A 24,911-nucleotide genomic window follows, 5' to 3' on the forward strand; every position below is an offset into this window, starting at 1 on the left:
CCACCCATGTTTGTAGTATATGAGCTACCTGGCTTTCCTCCAGATCTTACTCTTTAATCTGGCTTGGCAAGTCACTATTTGATCAATGTAGTTTTACAGCCTCAGTGATAGATGAGCACTGAGACCCAGTGCCCCAGCAAATACCCTTTCATAAAATTGTCCACATCATGGGGCCGGCAGGTGGCACAGTGGTTAAGGATGCTAGACTTCCACATGGTTGAGAGTGGTTTGAGTCCTGAACCTGGTGGCTTACTTTCGCTCTTGCTCTTGCTTTGTCCCTCTCTGTTCAAATTTAAATAAATAGATAGATAGAGTTAAATAAAATAATTATTTTAAAAAGAAGAAGAAATTTAAAACTGTTCACACCATAGAGCTTAGGGAGAGTGGGAGGAAATGATTTCAGCAGCAAGATCACCTGCCACGAGGGGGTCAGAACAGAGAAGGATGGCAATACCTCTGCCCAACAAAATTTTGGTTGCTAAAAAGCAGCTCCATGTGCTTCTTCATTTCCAACCACAATCCCTTCCTGAAAATTAAGGTAATCAGATCTGTTGCAGGTCTAGCCAAGGCAGTGTAAGCATGAGTGTCCCACTTTACAATGGCTGAGGCCACACAAGAGGCCTGGCTTTGGTTCCCAGTCCAATCGAAATAGGTAAGGATGGTGGTGCACACCTGTAGTCCTAGATAACTGGGAAGCAGGGTCAGGAGGATCAAGACATGATCCTTTCAAAAATAGTTATCTTGGGAACCAGCAGTTAGCGTAATGGCTATGTCGCTGGACTCCCACATAGTCGACTGCGGTTCGCGTCCCGGACCCGGTGGCTTAAAACTCATGCCGGGCGCGTGTGCGTGCGTGCCCAAGATCCCGAGAGGAGAATTGACGAGAAGAAGGGATTGCGGCGTGACCATCCCCCCTGGGGTGTGATTTCTCGCTTTCTGTCTCTGTCTTTCTCTGTCTGTCTGGCGAGCGCACGCGTCCTATAGCAAAAACCTCTCCAAAAAAAAAAAAAAAGTTATCTTGGGGGCCAGCAGGTGGTATGGTGGTTGAGGTGCTAGGCACTCCCACATGGCTGACCATAGTTCAAGTCCTGGACCTGGTGCCTTGCCTTCTTACTTTCCCTCTCCATCTGTGTATGTGTGTGTCTCTATCTCTCTCTGGTCAAATTAAAATAAATGAATGAATAAACAACATTAAATAAAGTAATTCTTTAAAAAAATATATAGCTATCTCTTGGGCTGGCCCTGAAGCACAGGGATGCATCTAGGGAGCTGAATTCCACATGGGTGATCATGGTTCAAATCCCAGTCACAGTGGCTTAAAAAACACATTAGGTATGTGCCTGTGTGCATGCCCAAAATTCTGATGTGAGGAGGAAATGAAGGAAAAAGGACTACAGTGTGACTAAGCCCCATTGGGGGTGCTTTGTATTTCTCTTTCTGGTGACCAATTATATCTCTTTCTCTCTCTCTCTCTCTCTTCTTTTCTCCTCCCTCCCATGCACACACTCGCTTAAAACATTTTCAAAAAATCTCAGTTCTGGGACCAGCAGTTAGCATAATGGCTATGTTGCTGGACTCCCAAGTAGTCGACCGTGGTTCAAGTCCCAGACCCAGGGACTTAAACTCACGCCAGGTGCCATGCATGCCCAAGATCCCGAGAGGAGAATAGAGAAGGGATTGTGACGTGGCCATCCCCCCTGGGGGGGGTGATTTCTCACTTTCTGTCTCTCTGTTTCTCTCTGTCTTTCTGGTGAGCGAGGACACGTGCCCTATGGCAAAAACCTCTCCAAAAAAAACCCCAAAAAACTCAGTTCCTTCAAAGTTTGAGGGCTTACATGTAAATCATCTCAGGATCACGCTTAACTGGGAAAAGCTATTGCAGGCATCATTCTTCCAGAGGTTCAGGACCTCAGCACAGAGTTGGCAGCTTCTTGTATCCATCCCTACTTTGCATCTCAATTTTGAATATAAAAGCTGAGACAGGAAAGGCGGTTCAGTGGTCAGCCAAGCCACCAGGTAAGCCCGAGTGAGAAACAAGCAACAAGGGGAGCCTTTGTACTGAGAAAGCTTAAAACTGAACCTCAGATGTGAGCAAGTGATGCCAAGATATAATTACAAATCAGTAGAGCACTATCAAGAGTGGAAATGGGGCCAAGCAGGTGGTGTTGCGGTTAAGGTACTGGATTGCCACATGGCTGACAGTGGTTCAGGTTTCAAACCTAGTGGCTTGAAAATCATGCCAGATGCATGTGCATGTAAGCCCAGAATCTCGGGAGAAGAATGGAGGAAAAGAAACTACAGCATGGCCATATCTCCTTAGAGGTAACTTCCCACTTTTGCTCTCTTTGACTGTCTTTCTCTGGCAAGTGCATGTGCTCTATGGCAAAAACTTAAAAAAAAAAAAAAAGTGGGAATGGAGCTCAGGACTTATAAACAATTTGGGTCAAAGTTTCTATTTACTTCTTTATCTGCTCTACCTCCCATAAGAAAAAGAAGGAAAGAAAAAGTCTGACCCAAACAAACTATATCCTGTCCTCCAGGAAAGAAGCCTCCCACACTCAGGAGCAAGTTTAGCTGCCAAGCAGCCTCCTTAAATCTCCCCATGCCAGACTTCATCACATGCAAGCTGTCTTGACAAACTGTCTTGCCTTAACGGGAAGTCAGACCAAGGGGAAGTGAATTTCTTGCCGGAGCCTCCGATGTGCAATCTCTCTCTGCTGAGAGACAGGAAGAAGAAAATAGTCAAGCTACACACTGGGGAAGTGGGCTAGCAAAGAGCAAGGAAGGCCAAAGGCCTACAGTCAGTCAGAAAAGAGCTATAGGGGGACCAGCAGTCAGCGTAATGGCTATGTTGCTGGACTCCCATGTAGTCGACCGCAATTTGAGTCCCGGACCCAGTGGCTTAAAAAAAAAAAAAAACTCACCCCGGGCACATGCATGCATGCCCAAGATCCCGAGAGGAGAATGGAGGAGAAGGGACTGTGGCATGGTCATCCCCCCAGGGGGTGATTTCTTGCTTTCTGTCTCTCTGTCTGTCTGGCGAGCGCACACACCCTATGGCAAAAAACTCTCAAAAGAAAAGAGTTGTAGGATGAGCAATCTGAGACACCTGCTTAGATGCAGGCCTTAGACCAAGTGGGAATTCAATGAATCTTGGCAAGATGAATTTGAACTGTACCAAAGAACATATATGTGAGGCCTTCAATTTTGAATATAAATCTGAGACAGGAAAGTGGTCACCACAAGTATAGATTTATAAAAAGGAAAGGTCATGGTTTTAGCAACAGGTTGGAAAGCAGGTGAAGGAAGTCAGAGATTTCAGAGCAGATCTCAATTTTGTTTGTTTTCACTTTTTCAAAGAGAGAGGTTTTTGCTGTAGGGCGCATGTGCTTACCCAAGATACAGAGAGAGACAGAGAGACAGAAAGCAAGAAATCACCCCTCAGGGGAAATGGCCATGCTGCAATACCTTGTCTACCATTCTCCTCTTGAAATTTTGGGTATGTACACACACGTGCCTGGCATGAGTTTTAACCCAACCAGCCTAGGACTGGAACTGTGGTTGAATACATGGGAGTCCAGAGACGTAGCCATTATGCCATCTGCTGGTCCCAGTATAACTGTATTTTAATGTACATATGAATTACCTGGGATCTTGTTAAGAGTACAGATTCCAATTTGGTAGGTTTGGAGCAGATCTTAGAGTCTCCACTTCTTTCTTTCTTTTTAAATTTACTATAGGCATTTGGGCTTGCCAGAGAAAGAGAGAAAGTGAGAAATCACCTGCTAAGGGAATGACTATACTACAGTCCCCTCTTCTGTTCTCTTTTTGGGATTTTGGACACACACACCCATATGTGTCTAGTGTATTTTTATTTTTACCTTTTTTTTTAAAGAATTATTTTATTCAACTTTACTTATTTAGTTTTTAATTTGACCAGAGAGGAACAGAGCAAGAGAGAGAGGGAAAGTGAGAAAGCAAGCAGCCAGGTACGGGACTCTAATCCCAGTTGGTCGTGTGGGAGTCCAGCGCCCTTAACCACAACGCCACCTGCCGGCTCCAACCTGGTGTATTTTTCAAGCTGCCAGGTCCAGGACTTGAACCATGAAGATGGATATGTGAGATCCAGAGGCCTTGACCACCATGCAATCTGGCTGGCCTAAGTCTGCATTTCTAACAAGCTCCCAGGTGATGATGAGGGTACATGGACCATATTTTGAGTAATGAGGTCTTCTTAGGTGAGTTCTGCTTCAATTTCAGAAATGGTTCTTAGCCTTAGCTATTCATTAGAACGGCTTGTGGGGTTTTTGACATTTTAGATGAACTAAAACAGAACTTCTGAAGAAGGGGGCCAAGCACTTATATATATATATATACACACACATATATACCAGAAAGACAGAGGGAGAGAGAGAGAGAAAGCGAGAAATCACCCCCCAGAGGGGATGGCCACACCACGATCCCTTCTCCTCCATTCTCCTCTCGGGATCTTGGGCAAGCAAGCACACATGCCTGGCATGAGTTTAAGCCACCGGGTCCGGGACTCGAACTGCGGTCGACTACGTGGGAGTCCAGAGACATAGCCATTCCACCAGCTGCTGGCCCCTGCACTTATATTTTTTAAATTTCCCCAGGTGGGGGCCACACATAATGCAGTAGTTGAGGTGCTAGATGCCCATGTAGCTGACCAGGGTACGAGTCCCAAACCTAGCTGCTTGCTTTCTCATTTTCTATCTCTCTTTCTGGTAAGTGTACATGCCCTATAGCAAATTAAAGATAATAATAATAAAATTTTAAAAAGAAAATTATTTTAAAAAATCTCCCTGGGTAATTGTATTATTCAGCCAAGTTTTGAAAATCTCAATTTAAGAGAATAAAGAATGGTGGGATAAGCAGATGGCATAATGGTTATGTCACTGGACACCCACATAATCGACTGCAGTTCAAGTCCTGGACCTGGCGGCTTGTAACTCACACCAGGTGCACATGTGTGTATGCGCCCAAAATCCCAAGACGAGACTGGAGAAGAAGAGACTGTGGTGTGGCCATCCCCCCGGGAGGTGATTTCTTCCTTTCTGTCTCTTTGGCAAGTGCACGTGACCTATAGCAAAAATCTTTCTTAATAGAAAGAGAGAGAGAGAATGAAGAATGGCATGGCAAACAAAAATGAGGTTGCTCTAAGTATTCAGGGAACCTTGAACAGGACTCAGACATAAGAAAGAGGAAGGTGGAACTATTCCCATAAGTGGGGACTATCACAGGGTGAAAGGAGAGCCCATAAGCACGAAGTGTGTAGCAAGCAGAACAGTCTAAAGACAGCACACAGAAGGTGTGTTTGACCATTCCAAGAAAGCCTCGCTGAAGGACTCTGGGTGGCAGTGTAATGTGGCTCACACAACTTATATGAAAAATTACCAAGGAACCGTGTGTATGAAGATTTGCAATGGCAATCAGGTGGTGGTGTAATGGTGGTACAACTGGACCCACAAAGAAAGGCCTGGGTTCACTTTCAGAGATGTCCCTGAGCACACAAAGGAGGGGGAATCCAGGTCAGCTGAGACTGGGAGGATCACAATGTGAAGACTCTGTTGAGAATGCCTCTCTCTCTTTCCTTCTCTCTCGCATGGAAGAAACTAACCAACAAACTAACATTTGCAGTGACTACAAGGTAGAAATTTAACAGAATAAGTTTAAAAGGGATCTAGAGAATGACTGTTTTAATTTGGTACATGGAGAAAAAAGGTAAAAAATGGCACATGGATCTCACCAATAGTGTCCCATCTAGTCCTCTGCTCTTATGGTAGTGCTAAGAGAGATCTGTATAGACCACAGTAGTACTATACTGTGGAAGTATCCAAGGTTATTTACTTAAATACAGCTTTGCCATCCACGAATTTTCTAAAAACCGATTTAAAAAATATCTTGAAGCTACACAACCTCAGAATAATGGATGTCATGCTTATCATCTGTTATACACAATTCTCATTTTCTTTTTTTTCTGAGATAAATCTCAATATTCAAGGCATTCATCCAAGTTGAGACTGGATGAATAAGTCTGTGTTTTCTTACTTTCTTTTTTTTTTTTTTTTTGGAGAGGTTTATGCTATAGGGCACGTTTGCTCACCAGAAAGACAGAGACCCTTCTTCATTCTCCTCTTGGGATCTCGCACATGCACGCACATGTACCCAGCGTGAGTTTAAGCCACCGGGTCCAAAACTTGAACCATAGTCGACTACATGGGAGTCTAGATAGCCATTACACCATCTGCTGGTCCCAAATCTGTTTTCATTATCCAAACTCTTGAATACTTCAAAGCCTTTGATTATACTTATTCTGAGGTGACTTTCTTCACTACTATACACTACTCTCACATAAAAGTGATCCCAACCCCTTGAAAATTCTTTCTTCTGGACCTTTCCCGCCTCAGTTTTCTAAGTTATGAGAAAAAGAACGTCATGGCATCTAGTAAGTTTTCCTCTTGGAGAGCATTATACTTTCTTCTGCTTCTAATGATATCCAACTGTGAAGGAACTGGTGAGATTTTCCAAGGACGACAATATTTCTCAGATTCCTTTTCTGGATGATAGGTACTAGACTATAAGTCAGACTCCTGGATTGTAGAGCAGCTCTGTCACTATTTACTCTTTTACTTAAGCAAGTTGCTCTAAGTCTCAGTTTCTTCAAAGGATAATAGAATGTAACTGAAGATAACACACTCTTGCCCTGGACCCCTCAGAGTTTCAAGAACAGAATAAAGGATGAAAGTACCTTTTACATGTAAGGTGTTACTATTTTAAAATAGGACATGAAAGACGCTATCCTACCCAGTTTAATCTTCCTGTACTTGCCTCATTATTTTAGGAGGACTCAAAAGAATGACCCATTAGATACCCTGCATAATTTGAACTTAAATAGTAAGTAAGATAGTGGTAAACACTGATAGGAAACTTGGAAAGTGGTCAACATTTAGATGATAAGAGTAGAAGTTTACTTTTGTCAGAGAATCCGAGGTAACAAAACAAACTTGGCTGGGTGTTTAGTTTTTATTAGATTCAGATACAAAAGACAGGGAACCAGCAGTTAGCGTAATGGCTATGTCGCTGGACTCCCACGTAGTCGACTGCGGTTCGTGTCCCGGACCCGGTGGCTTAAATCTCACGCCGGGCGCGTGTGCGTGCGTGCCCAAGATCCCGAGAGGAGAATGGAGGAGAAGGGATTGCGGCGTGACCATCCCCCCTGGGGGGTGATTTCTCGCTTTCTGTCTCTATGTCTCTCTCTGTCTGTCTGGCGAGCGCACGCGCCCTACAGTGAAAATCTCTCCAAAAAAAAAAAAAAAAAAAAGATACAAAAGACAAAAGAATGTTAAGCTTAAGATTACTTTACAACAGTGTAAGATTTGGAACTAGAAAGTTATAAAGTCAAGGGTAGAAGGATAAAAGACAGAAATAAACATATTCAGAGAAGAAATTTTTTTAACAGGAATAAGCAAAGAGTTGATGATCCAAAGCAGAGGACTAAGGTAGCAAGAATTACTGAAGGAGACAAAATATTTTAAAGTGATGGGAAAGGCCCAGTCATAGAGGTGCACATTGTCTAGACTCAGTGCTGGGCAGCCTGCAACCACACAGGAGGTCTGGGTTTGGTTCTTGGTCCAACCTAAAGGCCAAGCACAGTGGCATGCACCAAGCAACTCGGGGAGGCTGGAGCAGAAAGACTGTGAGTGCAAGGCTGGCCGAGAACCCTGTCTAAAAAGAGAAGAAAAAGAAAAAAAGAAAAAAGGAAGAGCTGGACACAGTGCATGTGCCTATAATCATGGTGGAGAGGTGGAGGGGAGGCTAGGGCAACATGGCTAGACCTTGCTTAAAACAAAACAAAACAGTGGGGCCAGCAGGTGGCATGGTGGTTAGGGCACTGGACTCTCACATGGTTGACCTTGAGTCCCAGACCTGGTAGCTTGTTTTCTCACTTTCTCTCACACACTCTCTCTCTCTCTCTCTCTCTAGAGAGCGCATATGTCCTATAGCAAATTAAAGAAATAATGGTCAAAAAAAAAAAGACAGTAGAAAGCAAGACTAGAGAGAGACTCTTCAGATAAAGAGGCAGTACTATGATTACCAAAACTCAGGAGTTCTCAGGTAAAAACAGTACTGAGGCCTAAGACATAGCCTTGGCCAGCAAGAAGTGGGTTGGGTATGATACACATATGGGGTATGAATAAAGACAAAGAAAAATCAGAAATTGTTACAGAGGATCAGAGAAAAGGAAACTAAATAGAAGAAAGAGGATATTTCAAAACAGGAGTAAGAATGAAAATAAATGGAGTAAGTGATGGGACCAGCAGATAGCATCATGTTTACATTGCTGGACTTCCACATAATCAACCACAGTTCGAGTCCCAGACCTGGCGGCTTGAAACTCACACTGGGTGCATGTGCATGTGAGTCCAAATCCCAAGAGGAGAGTGAAGAAGGGATTGTGGCCTGGCCATCTCCCCTGAGGTGTAATTTCTTTCTTTCTGTCTCTGGCAAGTGCACATGCCCTATAGCAAAAACCTCTTAAAAAAAAAAAAAAAAAGGAATAGGTGGTAATAAAAGGTAGATGAGGCAAATGCTAAAAATGGAGGAAACCCGAAGTGGAGACACAAATAAAGTGGCTGACACTTATCAGCAAGAGACAAAGACCAGGATTACGGTATCCTGGAGCAGTATACTTAAAGTCTAATCTTTGGGCTGGTGTCACTCCACAAACTGTGTGGCATATTCGTCCTCAACCAGGTAGGTATAAAAACAAAGAATAAGCCTTTAAAAACTTTACAGCCAAAGAATACCAGGTGGCATAATGGTTACATGACTGGACTCCCACATAGTCAACCGTAGTTCAAGTCCTGGACTTGGTGGCCTAAATCTCATGCTGGGCATTGTGTGTGTGTGCCCAAAATCCCGAAAGGAGAATGGAGAAGGGACTGCAGTGTGATCATCACCCGTACAGTGATTTCTCATTTTCTGTCTCTGTCTTGCTGGCAAGTGCACACACCCTATACCAAAAATCTCTTTTAAAAACAAACAAACAAAAAAACCAACCTTTACAGCCATTGGCAGAGGGACTAGGTCTATTGAACCTAGCAACAAAAACTGTGGGTTTGGGCTTCACATGTTTATATTTTTCCAATTCCTTTTTCAGTTTTAGTATTTTAAAATAGAACTGGTCCATGGGTTAGCCTCATATCCTAGTGGTTAAGGGAGTCAGTTCCCATATCTCTGACCAGAGTTCAAATCCCAGCCCTGGTGACTTGAAAACTATCTTGGGCATATGTGTGTGCCCAAAATCTTGACAGGAGAAATGGAGGAAAAGGAATTATAGCTTGACCACAGTCCAGTGAAGAGTACTTTCTTCCTTCCTTCCTCCCTTTCTCTCTCTCTGGCAAGTACATGTGCCCTCTGGCAATTAAAATAGAAGTGGTCAATGACAAATTGGAATTTAATTGATATTTCATCACAGTTAGAGAAAACACTGCTCTACAGATAAAGATTCTGAACACACAGCAATTTTGTCTTTTTTTTTTTTTTTGGAGAGGTTTTTGCTATAGGGTGCGTGAGCTCGCCAGATAGACAGACAGAGACAGAGAGACAGAAAGCGAGAAATCATCCCCCAGAGGGAATGGCCACACCGCAATCCCTTCTCCTCCATTCTCCTCTCGGGCTCTTGGGCATGCACGCACACGCACCTGACATGAGTCTCAAGCCACCGGGTCCGGAACGCAAACCGTGGTCGACTACATGGGAGTCCAGTGACATAGTCATTATGCTAACTGCTGGTCCCAACGCATAGCAATTTTGGATCATTATTCTTCCATTTTTTTAGAAGTCTGAGGTTTAGCTGAGGAAATTACTGAAGAAAGTTCACCACTATTACCACTATTAGTAAATTTTATTTATTTATTTTCTTGGTTAGAGGATGTGTGCACTCACTGGAGAGAGACACAAAGAGAGAGAGAAAGAGAAGGAAAATGAAGGGACCAGCAGTGAGCGTAATGGCTCTGTCGCTGGACTCCCACGTAGTCGATCATGGTTCGAGTCCCAGACCCGGTGGCTTAAACTCACGCCGGGCGCATGTGCGTGTGTGCCCAAGATCCAGAGAGAAGAATGGGGGAGAAGGGATTGTGGAGTGGCCACCCCCCTGGGAGCTGATTTCTCACTTTCTGACTCTCTGTCTCTCTCTGTGTGTCTGGCGAGCACACACGCCCTATAGCAAAAACCTCTCCAAAAAAAAAAAAAAGAAAGAAAGAAAAGGAAAATGAGAAAGTACTCCCCATGGTAGATGGTCATACTGTAATCCCCTCTCCATTTCTCTTTTCAGGATTTTGGGTATATGTGTTTTTTAAGTCTCTAAGTCTGAGACTTGAGTCATGTAGTCAGCCATGTGGGATCCAGCCACCTTAATATATCATACCACCAGCTGGCCCTTAAATGTAAATTTTTATAAATGCAAAAATTTAAGAGCATGCTAAGTGTCTCAACAGTAGGAAAAAAGGTTATTTAATTATAGTATATCCACTCAAGGGAGTTACGTAATCTTATAAATTATAGTTGTGAACAATTGTATTAGCATAAAAAAAGTTTCTGACAATGCTAAGTGAAAAAATAAATGATGAAATTACATGAGGCCAGGTCAAGCTGTGTCATGTTAGATAAGGTGGCTGAATTCTTTTTTCTTTTTTCTCTTTTGAGAGTTTTTTTTCCTATAGGGTGTGTGCGCTCGCAAGAAAGGCAGAGAGAGGCAGAGAGATAGAAAGTGAGAAATCACCCCACCCCCAGGGGGGATGGCCATGTTGCAATCCCTTCTCCTCTCGGGATCTTGGGCACGCACGCTCACATGCCCGAAGTGAGTTTAAGCCACCAGGTCTGGGACTCGAACCACGGTCAACTACATGGGCGTTCAACAACATAGCCACTACGCTAACTGCTGGTCCTATTTTAAAATTATTTTATTTAGCTTTATTTATTTATTTAGTTTGACCACAGAGGGACAGAGTGAGACAGCGAGAGAGGAAAGGGAGAAAGCAAGCCACCAGGTCCAGGACTTGAACTGTGGTTGGCCATGTGGGAGTCCAGTGCTCTTAACCACCACACCACCTGCCAGCCCCAAGGTGGCTGGATTCTATATGTGGCCAACTGGATGGTCTGAGTCCCAGACCTGACAGCTTGAAAAACACACCAAGCATATGTGCATGTGTACCAAAATCCCGTAAGGAGAAACGGAGGAAAAGGGATTGTGGCGTGACTATCTTCCATGTGGGTACTTTCTCACCCCTGGCCCCCAGCAAGTACACGTGCAAATTAAAAAATAAAAAGAAGGGGCCGGCAGGTGACATGGTGGTTAAGGGTGCTGGACTCCAACAAGGCCGAGTGCGGTTGAGTCCTGGAACTGGCAGCTTGCTTTCTCACCCCTCTCCTCAACTCTGTCTCTCTGGTCAAATTTAAATACATACATAAAATAATTCTTTAAAAAAATAAAAACAAAAAAATAAGCATTCACTATGTTTTATAAAGTAAGCAGATGGGAGTAGAGGTTCCAAAACAATTAACACAGCTTCTGCTCTTAAGGAACTTATAATTTTGGGAAGTAAAACTTACAAACATGCAACAACTAGAAGGCAAATGACTAAATAACTTATAAACTAGTGTATAAACTATATCCCGTGACTAAAAGAATAAGGAACAGGGACCAGTAGATGGTATAATGGTTACGTTGCTGGACTCCCATGTAGTCGACCACAGTTCAAGTCCCAGACCTGGCGGATTAAAACTTACACCAGGCACATGTGCATATGTGCCCAACATCCTGAGACAAGAATGGACAAGAAGAGACTATAGCATGGCCATCCCCCCTGGGGGGTGATTCCTTGCTTTCTACCTCTCTGTCTCTTTCTCTCCAGCAAGCACATACACCCTATAGCAAAAATCTCTTTCTCTAAAAAAAAAAAAAGGAATAAGGAGCAATCAGAATGGTCTCAGTCCAAACTACTGACCAAACTGTAGGCGAATTTTAAATTTAAGTCTAAATGTGAGGCTAAATTTAGATCTCACATGAAGCAATGAGGAAGAGCTATAAGGTGAGAGTAACTGAAAGAGAACCCTTTCCAAAACTTATCCAGATAAAAGATACATGTGGGATAGAGAAGACCACTCCTTATGTGCAGGGATACTTCTGAAATATTACAAAATATCTTCTTTGTTCTGTGAAGAAGTCTTCATATAGTTCATGGGAAATACGTAGTATGAAAAAACTATGCACAGATTTCAAAAAATTTTGCAACTAAATAAATTTCTTTTATTCCATTTTCCATAAACTTTTCAAAGTTGCCGTGTACAGTTTTGCATTCTGCATTCTCCTGTGCCTCCCCCTAATCAAGAGGACAGCCCAACCCCTGTCTCTTTAGAAAATAAATGGTCAGTATGAGCATCATTCTACCTAAACTCTGTCCTGCTAGGTATGCCCATAGCTCTCATGCAGCCATGTTACCTGGTCAGTCAGCTGTCTTTATACATAAGGAAAGCGTGCCAAGAAACCTTCAGGAACAAGCATCTGAAGAAACTGGTAGAGGAATCAGTGATTAGAAGACAGATCCAGATTGCAAGTGCTCCTGCAAAAGGTAGGCCCCACGGGCCCTTCAGGAGAGGAAATGACATGAAGGACAATTCTCCATTTCTGGTGGCTCCTTCTGATGGTAAAGCAGTAGATAGATGGTAAGTTACAAGAAGCCCTCCAGGCCTTTCTCCATTGAAAAGAAGGAAAAGTGTGTTTCCTACACATGTCCCAAGAGAAAGGCAACGCTGCTAAGGAGTTGAGGGAGTTGGATTTACAAACCATGATAGTCTCAAATCCTTGACAGCCTTTGCTAATCAGCACTCCCACACTAATCAAAAATTTAATTTAAAAAAATGTAGAGAAAAACATTTTCTCTTTTTGCATAACATGTCTTCCTTCCTCCAGTATAAGCCAAGTAACTTTTAGTTGCAACTTTAACACTGACAATCTGGCTTCTCGATGAAATGAAATGTAGGAGGCTAGCTGGCCAATAACACAGTGGCTGGGCTGCACTTCTGTTCTCTCTCTGGCCATGGCTGAGGAACCCAAAATTCCATCAAGGAAGCAAGGCACATTCCTAAAGGAAAGCCAGTTTTGCCTTCAGTTGTTGGGCCGTGACAGTAGTTACTTACGTGGTTTCTGTCCTGAGACAGCAGCAATATCCTAAGGCTTTTCATGCTTGAGCTTCTATCCAAAATGTCAATTGCTTTATCAAGATCATCTTGGTTTTTCAACAGGATGGAGAGCTGTCACATAGGGCATAGAAAAAGAAGATTATATAAAATGTAAGTCTATCTCAAAGTTTCAGTTTGCAAAAATAAAAGTTTGGAGGAAAACAATCTCATTGGATACTATAGGGTCTAAAGATTTACTTGAAACTATAGAAATCACATTTTCTCCAAATATACAATTCAATCATTTTCAGTAACTTTAGGGAGCTGTACAACCATGACTACAATTCAACTTCAAACATTTCCATAAATGCCCATTTATAGTCACTCCCCTTTCCCACCTTCTACTTTCTATCTCTACAGATATGCCTTTTCTGGACATTGTATACACATAGAATCACACAATTCACACTTAACTCAAAACATAAAGATTCACAGTCTCTTGCTTCTAGTTTTTTTCACCTAATTTAATGTTTTGAGCTCATCTACTCTGTAACTCATCTCAGTACTTTAAGATATTTTCTGAAAAGAGCCTCCTCACTAAGATACTCTTTACTCCAAAAGTTCCATGTCCCATATTTTCCCCAAACTATTAGTAGAATCATGCCCCATCCTATTTCCAATTGTCCTGACATTAACAGAATAGCCAGAAAAGGCACAGGGGAAGTGGGCAGATGAGCAGAGGATGAAACCTGTTACTTAAGTAAGAACACAAATTTAGACCACCTAGCAGGGCTTAATATTTTATTGTTTAAAGGCAAAAACATTGACTAGTACCTTAAAACTACCTCCATTTTCATTCCACTGAAGAACTAAAGAAAGTCCCTTGAGTAGACAGATAAGTCTCACTCACTATTTAGAGCCGAGGATATTATGAGTACTTAGTATTAGAAGATGCAAATATATGCCCTGTCTACAATCTAGCAAATGTCAGACCTTACATGTGTGTGGCTAACACAAAACTGACAAGGGCAACCCCATCACTTAGTGGTTAAGGGAGCCAGATCCTACATGGCAGTTCAAGTCCTGGCCTCTGTGGCTTGAAAAACATGCCATGAACATGTGTATATATTCCTAAAATCCCAGCAGGAAGGAAAAATGGAGAAGAGACTACAGCATGACCATGACTCATTCTCCCTCTGTCTCTGTCTCTCTAATGAGTTCATTTCCCCTCTGGCAATTAAAACAAAAGGAAAAGTAAATCAAGCAGTTGTCCAATTAATTTATTGGTTTCAATTTAAAATACAGAATAAGGAGATCAGAACTCTAAATCCTAAGCTGGGAAAAACAAGAACAGTTATTAAAAATAAAAATCTCAAAACAATTCATGGTGAGTCAGCTGAGGGATGGTGGGTAAGGCAGCTGGATCCTACATGGCCAACTGTGCAGTTAGGGTCCTAGATTTGGCAACTTGAAAAACACACTAGGTATGTGTGTGCGCCCAAGAGCTCCAAGGGAGAATGAAGGGACTGCAGCATAACCATCCCTCTAGGGGGTGCTTTCTCACTTCCCTGTTCTCTCTCTGTCCAATGAGGGCACAAGCCCTACAGTCAATTTTAAAAACAAGTAAACAAAAAAACTACTCATGGAATAGGAGATATTTTGAAAAATCACTTCATGTTACAAAAGAATTCCTTCCTGGGTGACATTCAAAGAAGGAATAAACAAGAACTATTAGAGGGCCAGCAGGTGGCATGGTGGTTAAAGGCACTGGATTCCCACATGGCCGACCACAGGTCATGTCCTGGGCCTGGCAGCTTGCTTTCTCCCTTTCTCCCTCTCTCTCTGGTCAAAATTTAAAAGTAAGTAAAATAAATAAATAATTCTTAAAAAAAAAAAATGGGGGCCAGCAGGTGGTGTGGTGGTTAAGGGCACTGGACTCCCATGTGGCCAACCATGGTTTGAGTCCCAGACAGGGTGGCTTGCCTTCTCACTCTCCCCACCACTCTGCCCCTCTCTGGTAAAATTAAAATAAATAAATAAAATAAAGTTCAATTAAAAAAAAAAAACTCTTTAGGGAAAAAAACCTAGTTAAAAATAAGAACTATTAGGAGGTGGAATAATGAAATCAATGGAGTAGGTATTAACTTTCAAAAGAGCTACAATTTCATAAAAGCAATAGGAATCTAGTATACAAAATATAAAAAGAGTTCTTAGAATTCAACAATAAAAATATAAGTAACTCAATTTTTAAGATGGGCAAAGGATTTGAATAGACACTGGCCTAAAGAAGATATACAAATGGCCAATAAGCACATGAAAAGATGTTCAACATCATTAATCATTAGGGAAATACAAATCAAAAGCACCATAACAAACCATTTCACATTTACTAGGAAGGCAATAAAAAAAAAAAAGAAAGTAAGAAAGAAAGGGCCAGCTGGTGTGGTGTGGTGTGGTGGTTCAGGTGGCTGGATCCCACATGGCTGACTGTGAAGTTAGAGTCCTGGACCTGGAAGCTTAAAAAATATGCAGGAGTGTGTGTGTGTATGCCCAAAACCCAAAAGGAAGGAGAGATGGGAGGAGAAAGGATTGAAATGTGGTCATTCCCCATGATGGGTACTTTCTCACTTTCCCTCTTTTTCTCTCCAGTAAGAGGACACACCACTGGACAAATAAAAAAAGAAAGTAACAAGTGTTGGTGAGGATAGTGGAGAATTGCAACCCTTTACTGGAGGAGACATAAAATAGTACAGCAGTTCCAGAAAAGTTAGTTCCTCAAAAAGTTACAAAACTGTCATGTGACCTAGCAATTCTATTCTTAGGTAGATACCTTAGCGAACTGAAATCATATATTCACACAAAAACTCATACACAAATGTTCATAGCAGGATTTTTCTTTTCTTTTTTTAATATGTTTATGTTTTAAGGTTTTTGCCACAGGGTGCAGGGTGTGTGTGTGCTCACCAAAGACAGAAAGAGACAGTGAGAAGGAAAATGCGAAATCACCCCCTGGGGGGATGGCCACGTTGCAACCCCCTCTTCTCCATCGTCTTCTCGGGATTTTGGGCATGCATGCACACACACCTGGCACGTGACTCTGCAAATCTAGCACTTAAACCCAAGGAACTGTATACTTAAAAAGGTGAGACCTAGCCACTGCAGCAAAGTGGTAATACCAGTGCCCTGAGAGGCTGGAAGCCACATGGCCAATCCTGGGCTGGACCCCTGGGCTGGCTTGAAAACATGCCAGGTGCACACAGGGGCACTCAGGATTCTAAGGAGTTAGAGGGCTGGGCAAAGGGCGTTGTGGCACTATGAGATCATTTTGAGGGTACTTCTTTCTCTCTCACATGCATGTACATGCACTATCTTTTTAAAAAAATAATGATTTAAGTTTATTTTTAATTCTACTTCTTCAATTTGATCAGAGAGAGGCAGAGAGAGAGGGAAAGGGGAAAGAAAGCCGCCAGGTCCAGGACTTAAGCCATGATTGGCCATGTGGGAGTCCAGCACCCTAACTACCACATCACCTGCTGGCCCTGCAGTCAACACCATTAAAAAAAAAAAAAAAAAAAAAAAGATAGGGGCAAGACAGTAGCATAGTGGTAAAACACAACTCTCTGCAAGGCGATCTTACATGGGAAAGTTGATGGTTCAAGTATAGAGACCTCCTTGAGTATGCTGGGCATGGAAATGTCCATGATCTAGGGCTGACTGACAGTAGGGGTTAGATGGCGGCATCAGGACCCTGCTGAGGTGTCTATCGCGCTCTCTGTTTCACCCTTTTTGCATCTCTCTCACTCACAGTAGATAAATGATATATCAATAAAGCTATTATTACAAAAATATAAATAAAACCTTGATATATTTTGCATGACCATGACTCATTCTCCCTCTGTCTCTGTCTCTCTAATGAGTTCATTTCCCCTCTGGCAATTAAAACAAAAGGAAAAGTAAATCAAGCAGTTGTCCAATTAATTTATTGGTTTCAATTTAAAATACAGAATAAGGAGATCAGAACTCTAAATCCTAAGCTGGGAAAAACAAGAACAGTTATTAAAAATAAAAATCTCAAAACAATTCATGGTGAGTCAGCTGAGGGATGGTGGGTAAGGCAGCTGGATCCTACATGGCCAACTGTGCAGTTAGGGTCCTAGATTTGGCAACTTGAAAAACACACTAGGTATGTGTGTGCGCCCAAGAGCTCCAAGGGAGAATGAAGGGACTGCAGCATAACCATCCCTCTAGGGGGTGCTTTCTCACTTCCCTGTTCTCTCTCTGTCCAATGAGGGCACAAGCCCTACAGTCAATTTTAAAAACAAGTAAACAAAAAAACTACTCATGGAATAGGAGATATTTTGAAAAATCACTTCATGTTACAAAAGAATTCCTTCCTGGGTGACATTCAAAGAAGGAATAAACAAGAACTATTAGAGGGCCAGCAGGTGGCATGGTGGTTAAAGGCACTGGATTCCCACATGGCCGACCACAGGTCATGTCCTGGGCCTGGCAGCTTGCTTTCTCCCTTTCTCCCTCTCTCTCTGGTCAAAATTTAAAAGTAAGTAAAATAAATAAATAATTCTTAAAAAAAAAAAATGGGGGCCAGCAGGTGGTGTGGTGGTTAAGGGCACTGGACTCCCATGTGGCCAACCATGGTTTGAGTCCCAGACAGGGTGGCTTGCCTTCTCACTCTCCCCACCACTCTGCCCCTCTCTGGTAAAATTAAAATAAATAAATAAAATAAAGTTCAATTAAAAAAAAAAAAACTCTTTAGGGAAAAAAACCTAGTTAAAAATAAGAACTATTAGGAGGTGGAATAATGAAATCAATGGAGTAGGTATTAACTTTCAAAAGAGCTACAATTTCATAAAAGCAATAGGAATCTAGTATACAAAATATAAAAAGAGTTCTTAGAATTCAACAATAAAAATATAAGTAACTCAATTTTTAAGATGGGCAAAGGATTTGAATAGACACTGGCCTAAAGAAGATATACAAATGGCCAATAAGCACATGAAAAGATGTTCAACATCATTAATCATTAGGGAAATACAAATCAAAAGCACCATAACAAACCATTTCACATTTACTAGGAAGGCAATAAAAAAAAAAAAGAAAGTAAGAAAGAAAGGGCCAGCTGGTGTGGTGTGGTGTGGTGGTTCAGGTGGCTGGATCCCACATGGCTGACTGTGAAGTTAGAGTCCTGGACCTGGAAGCTTAAAAAATATGCAGGAGTGTGTGTGTGTATGCCCAAAACCCAAAAGGAAGGAGAGATGGGAGGAGAAAGGATTGAAATGTGGTCATTCCCCATGATGGGTACTTTCTCACTTTCCCTCTTTTTCTCTCCAGTAAGAGGACACACCACTGGACAAATAAAAAAAGAAAGTAACAAGTGTTGGTGAGGATAGTGGAGAATTGCAACCCTTTACTGGAGGAGACATAAAATAGTACAGCAGTTCCAGAAAAGTTAGTTCCTCAAAAAGTTACAAAACTGTCATGTGACCTAGCAATTCTATTCTTAGGTAGATACCTTAGCGAACTGAAATCATATATTCACACAAAAACTCATACACAAATGTTCATAGCAGGATTTTTCTTTTCTTTTTTTAATATGTTTATGTTTTAAGGTTTTTGCCACAGGGTGCAGGGTGTGTGTGTGCTCACCAAAGACAGAAAGAGACAGTGAGAAGGAAAATGCGAAATCACCCCCTGGGGGGATGGCCACGTTGCAACCCCCTCTTCTCCATCGTCTTCTCGGGATTTTGGGCATGCATGCACACACACCTGGCACGTGACTCTGCAAATCTAGCACTTAAACCCAAGGAACTGTATACTTAAAAAGGTGAGACCTAGCCACTGCAGCAAAGTGGTAATACCAGTGCCCTGAGAGGCTGGAAGCCACATGGCCAATCCTGGGCTGGACCCCTGGGCTGGCTTGAAAACATGCCAGGTGCACACAGGGGCACTCAGGATTCTAAGGAGTTAGAGGGCTGGGCAAAGGGCGTTGTGGCACTATGAGATCATTTTGAGGGTACTTCTTTCTCTCTCACATGCATGTACATGCACTATCTTTTTAAAAAAATAATGATTTAAGTTTATTTTTAATTCTACTTCTTCAATTTGATCAGAGAGAGGCAGAGAGAGAGGGAAAGGGGAAAGAAAGCCGCCAGGTCCAGGACTTAAGCCATGATTGGCCATGTGGGAGTCCAGCACCCTAACTACCACATCACCTGCTGGCCCTGCAGTCAACACCATTAAAAAAAAAAAAAAAAAGATAGGGGCAAGACAGTAGCATAGTGGTAAAACACAACTCTCTGCAAGGCGATCTTACATGGGAAAGTTGATGGTTCAAGTATAGAGACCTCCTTGAGTATGCTGGGCATGGAAATGTCCATGATCTAGGGCTGACTGACAGTAGGGGTTAGATGGCGGCATCAGGACCCTGCTGAGGTTGCTATCTCTCTCTCTGTTGCACCCTTTTTGCATCTCTCTCACTCACAGTAGATAAATGATATATCAATAAAGCTATTATTACAAAAATATAAATAAAACCTTGATATATTTTTCATTTGAGATTCTTAAAAAATGAGAGGGCAGAGTTTAAAGGGCAAAGAAAATTGAGATTTAAATTAACAAAATAAAGAGCTAGCCCCACAATCTAGTGGTTAAGGAAGGGTGGATCCCACATGGCTGACCATGGTTTGAATCCCAGCCCCAGCAGCTTGAAAAACAAGCCTGGCGTGTGTGTGTGTATCCCCCAGTCTTAACAGAATGGAGAAATGAAGAAAGGATTGCAACATAACTATATCCCCACCATAGGGTGCTTTCTCTCTCTCTCTTTCTTTCTCTCTCTCTGGCAAGTAAGCACACCCTCTGGGAATTTTTTTTTTTTTTTTAAGTTTTGCTATAGGGCATGTGCACTTGCCAAAGACAGACAGAGAGAAAGGGAAAGTGAGAAATCACGCCCTAAGGTGGACAGCGATGCTGCTTTCCCTTCTCCATTCTCCTCTTGGACACACACATACATTTGCCCACCATGATTTTGAAGCTGCTGGGTCTGGGACACAAATGGTGCAGTCAGCCATGTGAGTCTACCACTTTAACCTCCATGTCACCTGCTGGCCCCCTTAGGCAATTAAAAAAAAGTATTTATTTAATTTTATTTATTATTATTATTTCATTTACTATATGGAATGTGTACTCATGAGAGAGAGAGAGAGAGAGAGAGAGAGAGAGAGAGAGAGAGAAAGCCACCAGATCTGGGACTCTTAACCAGCACCTTAACCATTACACCACCTCCTGGCCCCTTAGGCAATTTCTTTTAAAAAAAGAAAAGAAAATGGGAAATCCATTTGGATTTTTTTTTTTTTTTTAATAAGCCAGAGGGTGCATGGGTTCACCAGAGAGAAAGAGAGAAGAGGGGAAAGCACCTCCTAGTGGGGCATGGTCAGGCTGCAATCCCTTCTCCATTTCTCCATCCTACTGAGATTTGGGGCATGTATGTATAAACATGCAACATGTTTTTTAAACTGCTGGGCCTGTATTTGAACCATACAGTTGGTTGGCCATGTGGGATCTGGCTGCCTTACCCTAGACCATGGGACCAACCCAATATCTGGAATTCTTAATGGAAATAATAACCGAAAGAGAAAAGAATATTAAATCATTCAGAAAAGTCTACTATCTAAAGAACATCTTTAAAGCTGATTAGTGGGACCAATGGATGGCATAATGGCTACGTCACTAAACTCCCAAGTAGTCAACTGCAGTTCAGGTCCCAGACTCGGTGGCTTAAACTCACTCTAGGCACCTGTGCATGCAAGCCCAAGATCCCAAGAAGAATGGAGGAGAAGAGACTGTGGAGTGGCCATCCCTCTTGGGGGGTGATTTCTCGCTTTCTGTTTCTTCTGGGGCGCCACCTGGCCCCCAACAAAAAAAAACCAAAAAAAAAAAAAAAAAAAAAAAAAGCTGATTAGCTAAAGTGACTTTAGTGTTATTTTCTTAAGCAATAAATGAAGCTTAAGCTGCTATGTACAATTTTGTAAAGTTCTATTTGTTTGATCTTTATATATTGGTGGCTCTCATATCCTCTATCTAAAATATGTTAGATTACATCCTTTAAAATACTTGTATCTATATTATCTATTAAATATATAGTAAGTGGCTTATTTTCCAAATTTGCTTTATTTCTAAAATTTTCTGAAAAAAAAAAAAAGCTCATGCTCTTACTTTAGCAAGCTATTTAACAATATACACACATTCGGCTGCATATTTTATAAGGGGAGTATGTAAAAAATCTATACATTTGTGGATTTCAACCTGAATCAATGGGAAAAAAAAATTTTAACTCTTCATGAACTAAAATAAAACTACAGAGTGAGGATCTGACTCTCAGTCATGATATCCCTCAGCTTTCTTACCTTGCCTCTGCCCCAACTCAATTCCCTCAAGGTACAGGCTCTTTACTATACACTGTCTTTTAGACTAAGGCAAAGCATCAGCCTAAGCCGACTACAGCCTTCAGAACATTTCTTGAAGCTGGGAAAATAGTTAACTGACATCAAAATAATTCTTTTCTGGGTGATGTCCAAAGTAGGAATAAATAAAGGCTGCTGGAGTGGAGCAGGGAGGGGAGGCTTGAAGAAATCATCGGAGTAGGGGCTAACTTTCAAAACAAGCCACAGACAGGAGTTAAACTGTGAAAGACAAGACAACACAACGGTTATGAGGGATCTACCCACAGGTTTTCCACACTTCCCTAGCCCCTGGTGAACCCTCTGCTTCTTGTGAAGCCTATGCTGGGAAGAAAAAGATACTCCTACAAAAATGTAAAGGAGATAATGTAGGCCCTGGTCCAGGTTCCATACCTGACTCTACTATGGAATATTAGAGCTATTGGCACTGAATGAATAGGGGAATGGAAATAGCTATATACCCCCCATAAAGTAAAAAACAGAAATCCAGTGTTGTTGGAAGTAAGAAAAGGGGCTCCAGAAAACAAAAACTTGTAGACAATATTAGAGGAATAAACTAAAAAACTCTCAGTCAGACAGAGAGAGAAAAGGTAGGCACCTATCCCTCTGTTCCCACATAGCCCACCCACTGTCTCACCTCATTGTTCATGTAATGTAGATCAAGAGGTTGCCCAAACACTGTCGTCACCTTGTGTTCCACATCTTCATATCTCACAGGTCGGCTGAATGGTATAATTCTGAAAAGGAACAGGAAGGTTGGTTAATTGTATTTGTAAAATGTAGGGTTTAGAAAGCAATGGACTGAGTATATTTTTCCCCCTTCTTCTCAACACATGATTCTCTTTTTTCTCTCACTCAGGTTCGCCTTTCTCATATTCTTTTTCTTCCCTTATCTCCTTTTATCTTCTCATCCTCTTCTGAGCATCACTCAGTTTGACAAATGTACCCCAAAGTATTGCTCCACCCTAACCACTTCAGCTAAGGCCTTTCTGCCGATCACAGTATCATAGCAGGTCACTGGATTTAAAAGCTAAGTTCCAAATACTCTTGTTAAGAAACAAGTTAGAGGGACCAGCAGTTGGCATAATGGCTATGTCACTGGACTCCCATGTAGCCAACTGCGGTTCAAGTCCCAGACTCGGTGGTTTAACCTCAAGCCAGGCACCTGCGTGTGCATGCCCAAGATCCTGAGAGGAGAATGGAGGAGAAGGGACTGCAGCATGGCCAGCCCCCTGGAGAGTGATTTAGTGCTTTCTGTCTCTCTGTCTCTATCTGTCTTTCTGGTGAGCACACATTCCCTGTAGCAAAAAAACCTCTCCAGAAAACAAACAAACAAATAAACAAACAAAAAGAAACAAGCTAGAAAACCTGGAGACTGGAGCAGCGGTCTTAAAAGCATGGTCTGAACTCCTAAGTGACTCAATTCTAGGACTTGAAAGGTCATTTCCATAATTCATTTTTGAGATCTCACAGGAATTTCAATTCGGATTATCTTCAGAATTGAGATTTCCTCTAGAGAGTCACGAGAATTGCCCTTGAGTTGGTTATATGCCTAATCAGTGTTTTTAACCAGTGACATATCTGGTTAAAAACATATCTTACCGGACATGTAAGTAGTATTGGCAGTGAACTTTACTGGAGAGACTCATTAAGTGAGTTCATAGAATAATTTCTATAAAAACAAGGTAGAGTAAGAACTTTTCCAAGGAGGTATTAAAATATGAATTGTTATTAAATATACATGCAAAATTAGAAAGTGGAGATAGATGAAACAAGACCGGCAAAATGTTGAGAATGTTGAAACTGGGTGAACAGATCCATGGGATTCAGTATAACGGCCTGTCCACTTTCATATGTGTTTGAAAAATTCATAATAAAAAATTCTAATGAGGGCTAGCCAGTTGCACAGCCATTAAGGGGGATGAATTTCACATGGCTGCTCATGGTTCAAACCCTAGCCCTGGCAGCTTAGATAACATAATGGGTATGTGTGTGTGTGCCCAAAATCCTGATGAAAGGGAAATGGAGGGGAAAACATTATGGCATGACCACTCAGGGGGTGCTTTCTCTCTCTGGCAAGTGCATGTGTTCCCTGGCAATGAAAAGAAAGGCAGTTTTGAGACCAGCAGTTAGCGTAATGACTATGTCGCCGGACTCCCACGTAGTCGACCGCGGTTCACGTCCCGGACCTGGTGGCTTAAAACTCACGCCGGGCGCATGTGCATGCGTGCCCAAGATCCCGAGAGGAGAATGGAGGAGAAGGGATTGCGGCGTGGCCATCCCCCCCGGGGGGTGATTTCTCGCTTTCTGTCTCTATGTCTCTCTCTGTCTGTCTGGTGAGCACATGCGCTCTATAGCAAAAACCTCTCCAAAAAAAAAAAAAAAAAAAGACAAGACAGACAGTTCTCCCCCCACCCCGAGATTTTTGCTATAGGGTGTGAACACTTGCCAAACAGAAAGTGAGAAATCACACCACATTCCCTTCTCCTCCATTCTCCTCTTGGGATTTTGGGCATGCACACACACATGCCTGGTGTGAGTTTTAAGTTGTCAGGTCCAGGAGGTGTACTGTAGTCGACTATATGGGAGTCCAGCAACATAGCCATTATACCATCTGCTGGTACCTAAACAAAATATAGTTTTAACGAATGTATTGTGTTGACTTATAAACATGAACTGCTGATGCTCAATCATTTTTGATACACAGAAGTGACAATTTCATATGAGTCCAGCCCAATATACTTTACATAATTAAAAGAAAAATAAGCAAAGAAGAGAAAAGAAACAGAAGACAATATCGGGAAGACTCATAAACACACAAACACATATATTAAAAAACATAAGATTAAAAGAAAATCTTGGAGTGGAGAGGGTCTTCCTAAACATAACATAAAATATGAAAGACAGTAAGGCAGACAGACAGAATTGACAACAAGAATTTTAACTTCTGATGGCAAAATAAATCAACAAAGTTAAAAATTAAATATCAAACTTGGAGAAAATATTTGTAAAAGACAAACAACCCAAAAGAAAGGTAAGCAAAAACTAAGATAATTCATGGAAGAATTACAAATGGCTAACACACGCGGAAAGATGCTCACGATGACTGGGAAGATGCGTATCAAAACACATTTCCTCTCTAAGCAGGCCAACGTGTGCGTATGGAGCAGCAGCACTCAGCACCCACTGCGAGCATCCATACGTCCTGTCCTGCCCTCCCCTGTGCTGGAGAAA

The 24,911-nt window shown here is 42.0% G+C and overlaps 1 protein-coding gene across 3 annotated transcripts in view; it reads right to left on the bottom strand.

The window, feature by feature from the left end:
• The window catches only part of MAP3K3 (mitogen-activated protein kinase kinase kinase 3), a 79,772-nt gene that overhangs the window by 30,301 nt on the left and 24,560 nt on the right, over nucleotides 1-24,911 (bottom strand). For all 3 annotated transcript variants that reach the window (XM_006146807.3, XM_027771178.1, XM_027771177.1), the window contains 2 exons: nucleotides 22,315-22,414; nucleotides 13,222-13,335 (listed from right to left, as the gene is read on the bottom strand). In XM_006146807.3, the coding sequence (XP_006146869.1) occupies nucleotides 13,222-13,335; nucleotides 22,315-22,414 (214 nt within the window). The remainder of the gene's footprint in view (nucleotides 1-13,221; nucleotides 13,336-22,314; nucleotides 22,415-24,911) is intronic.

Source organism: Tupaia chinensis, unplaced genomic scaffold, assembly GCF_000334495.1.
Source record: "Tupaia chinensis unplaced genomic scaffold, TupChi_1.0 Scaffold000187_1, whole genome shotgun sequence".
NCBI lineage: Eukaryota > Metazoa > Chordata > Mammalia > Scandentia > Tupaiidae > Tupaia > Tupaia belangeri.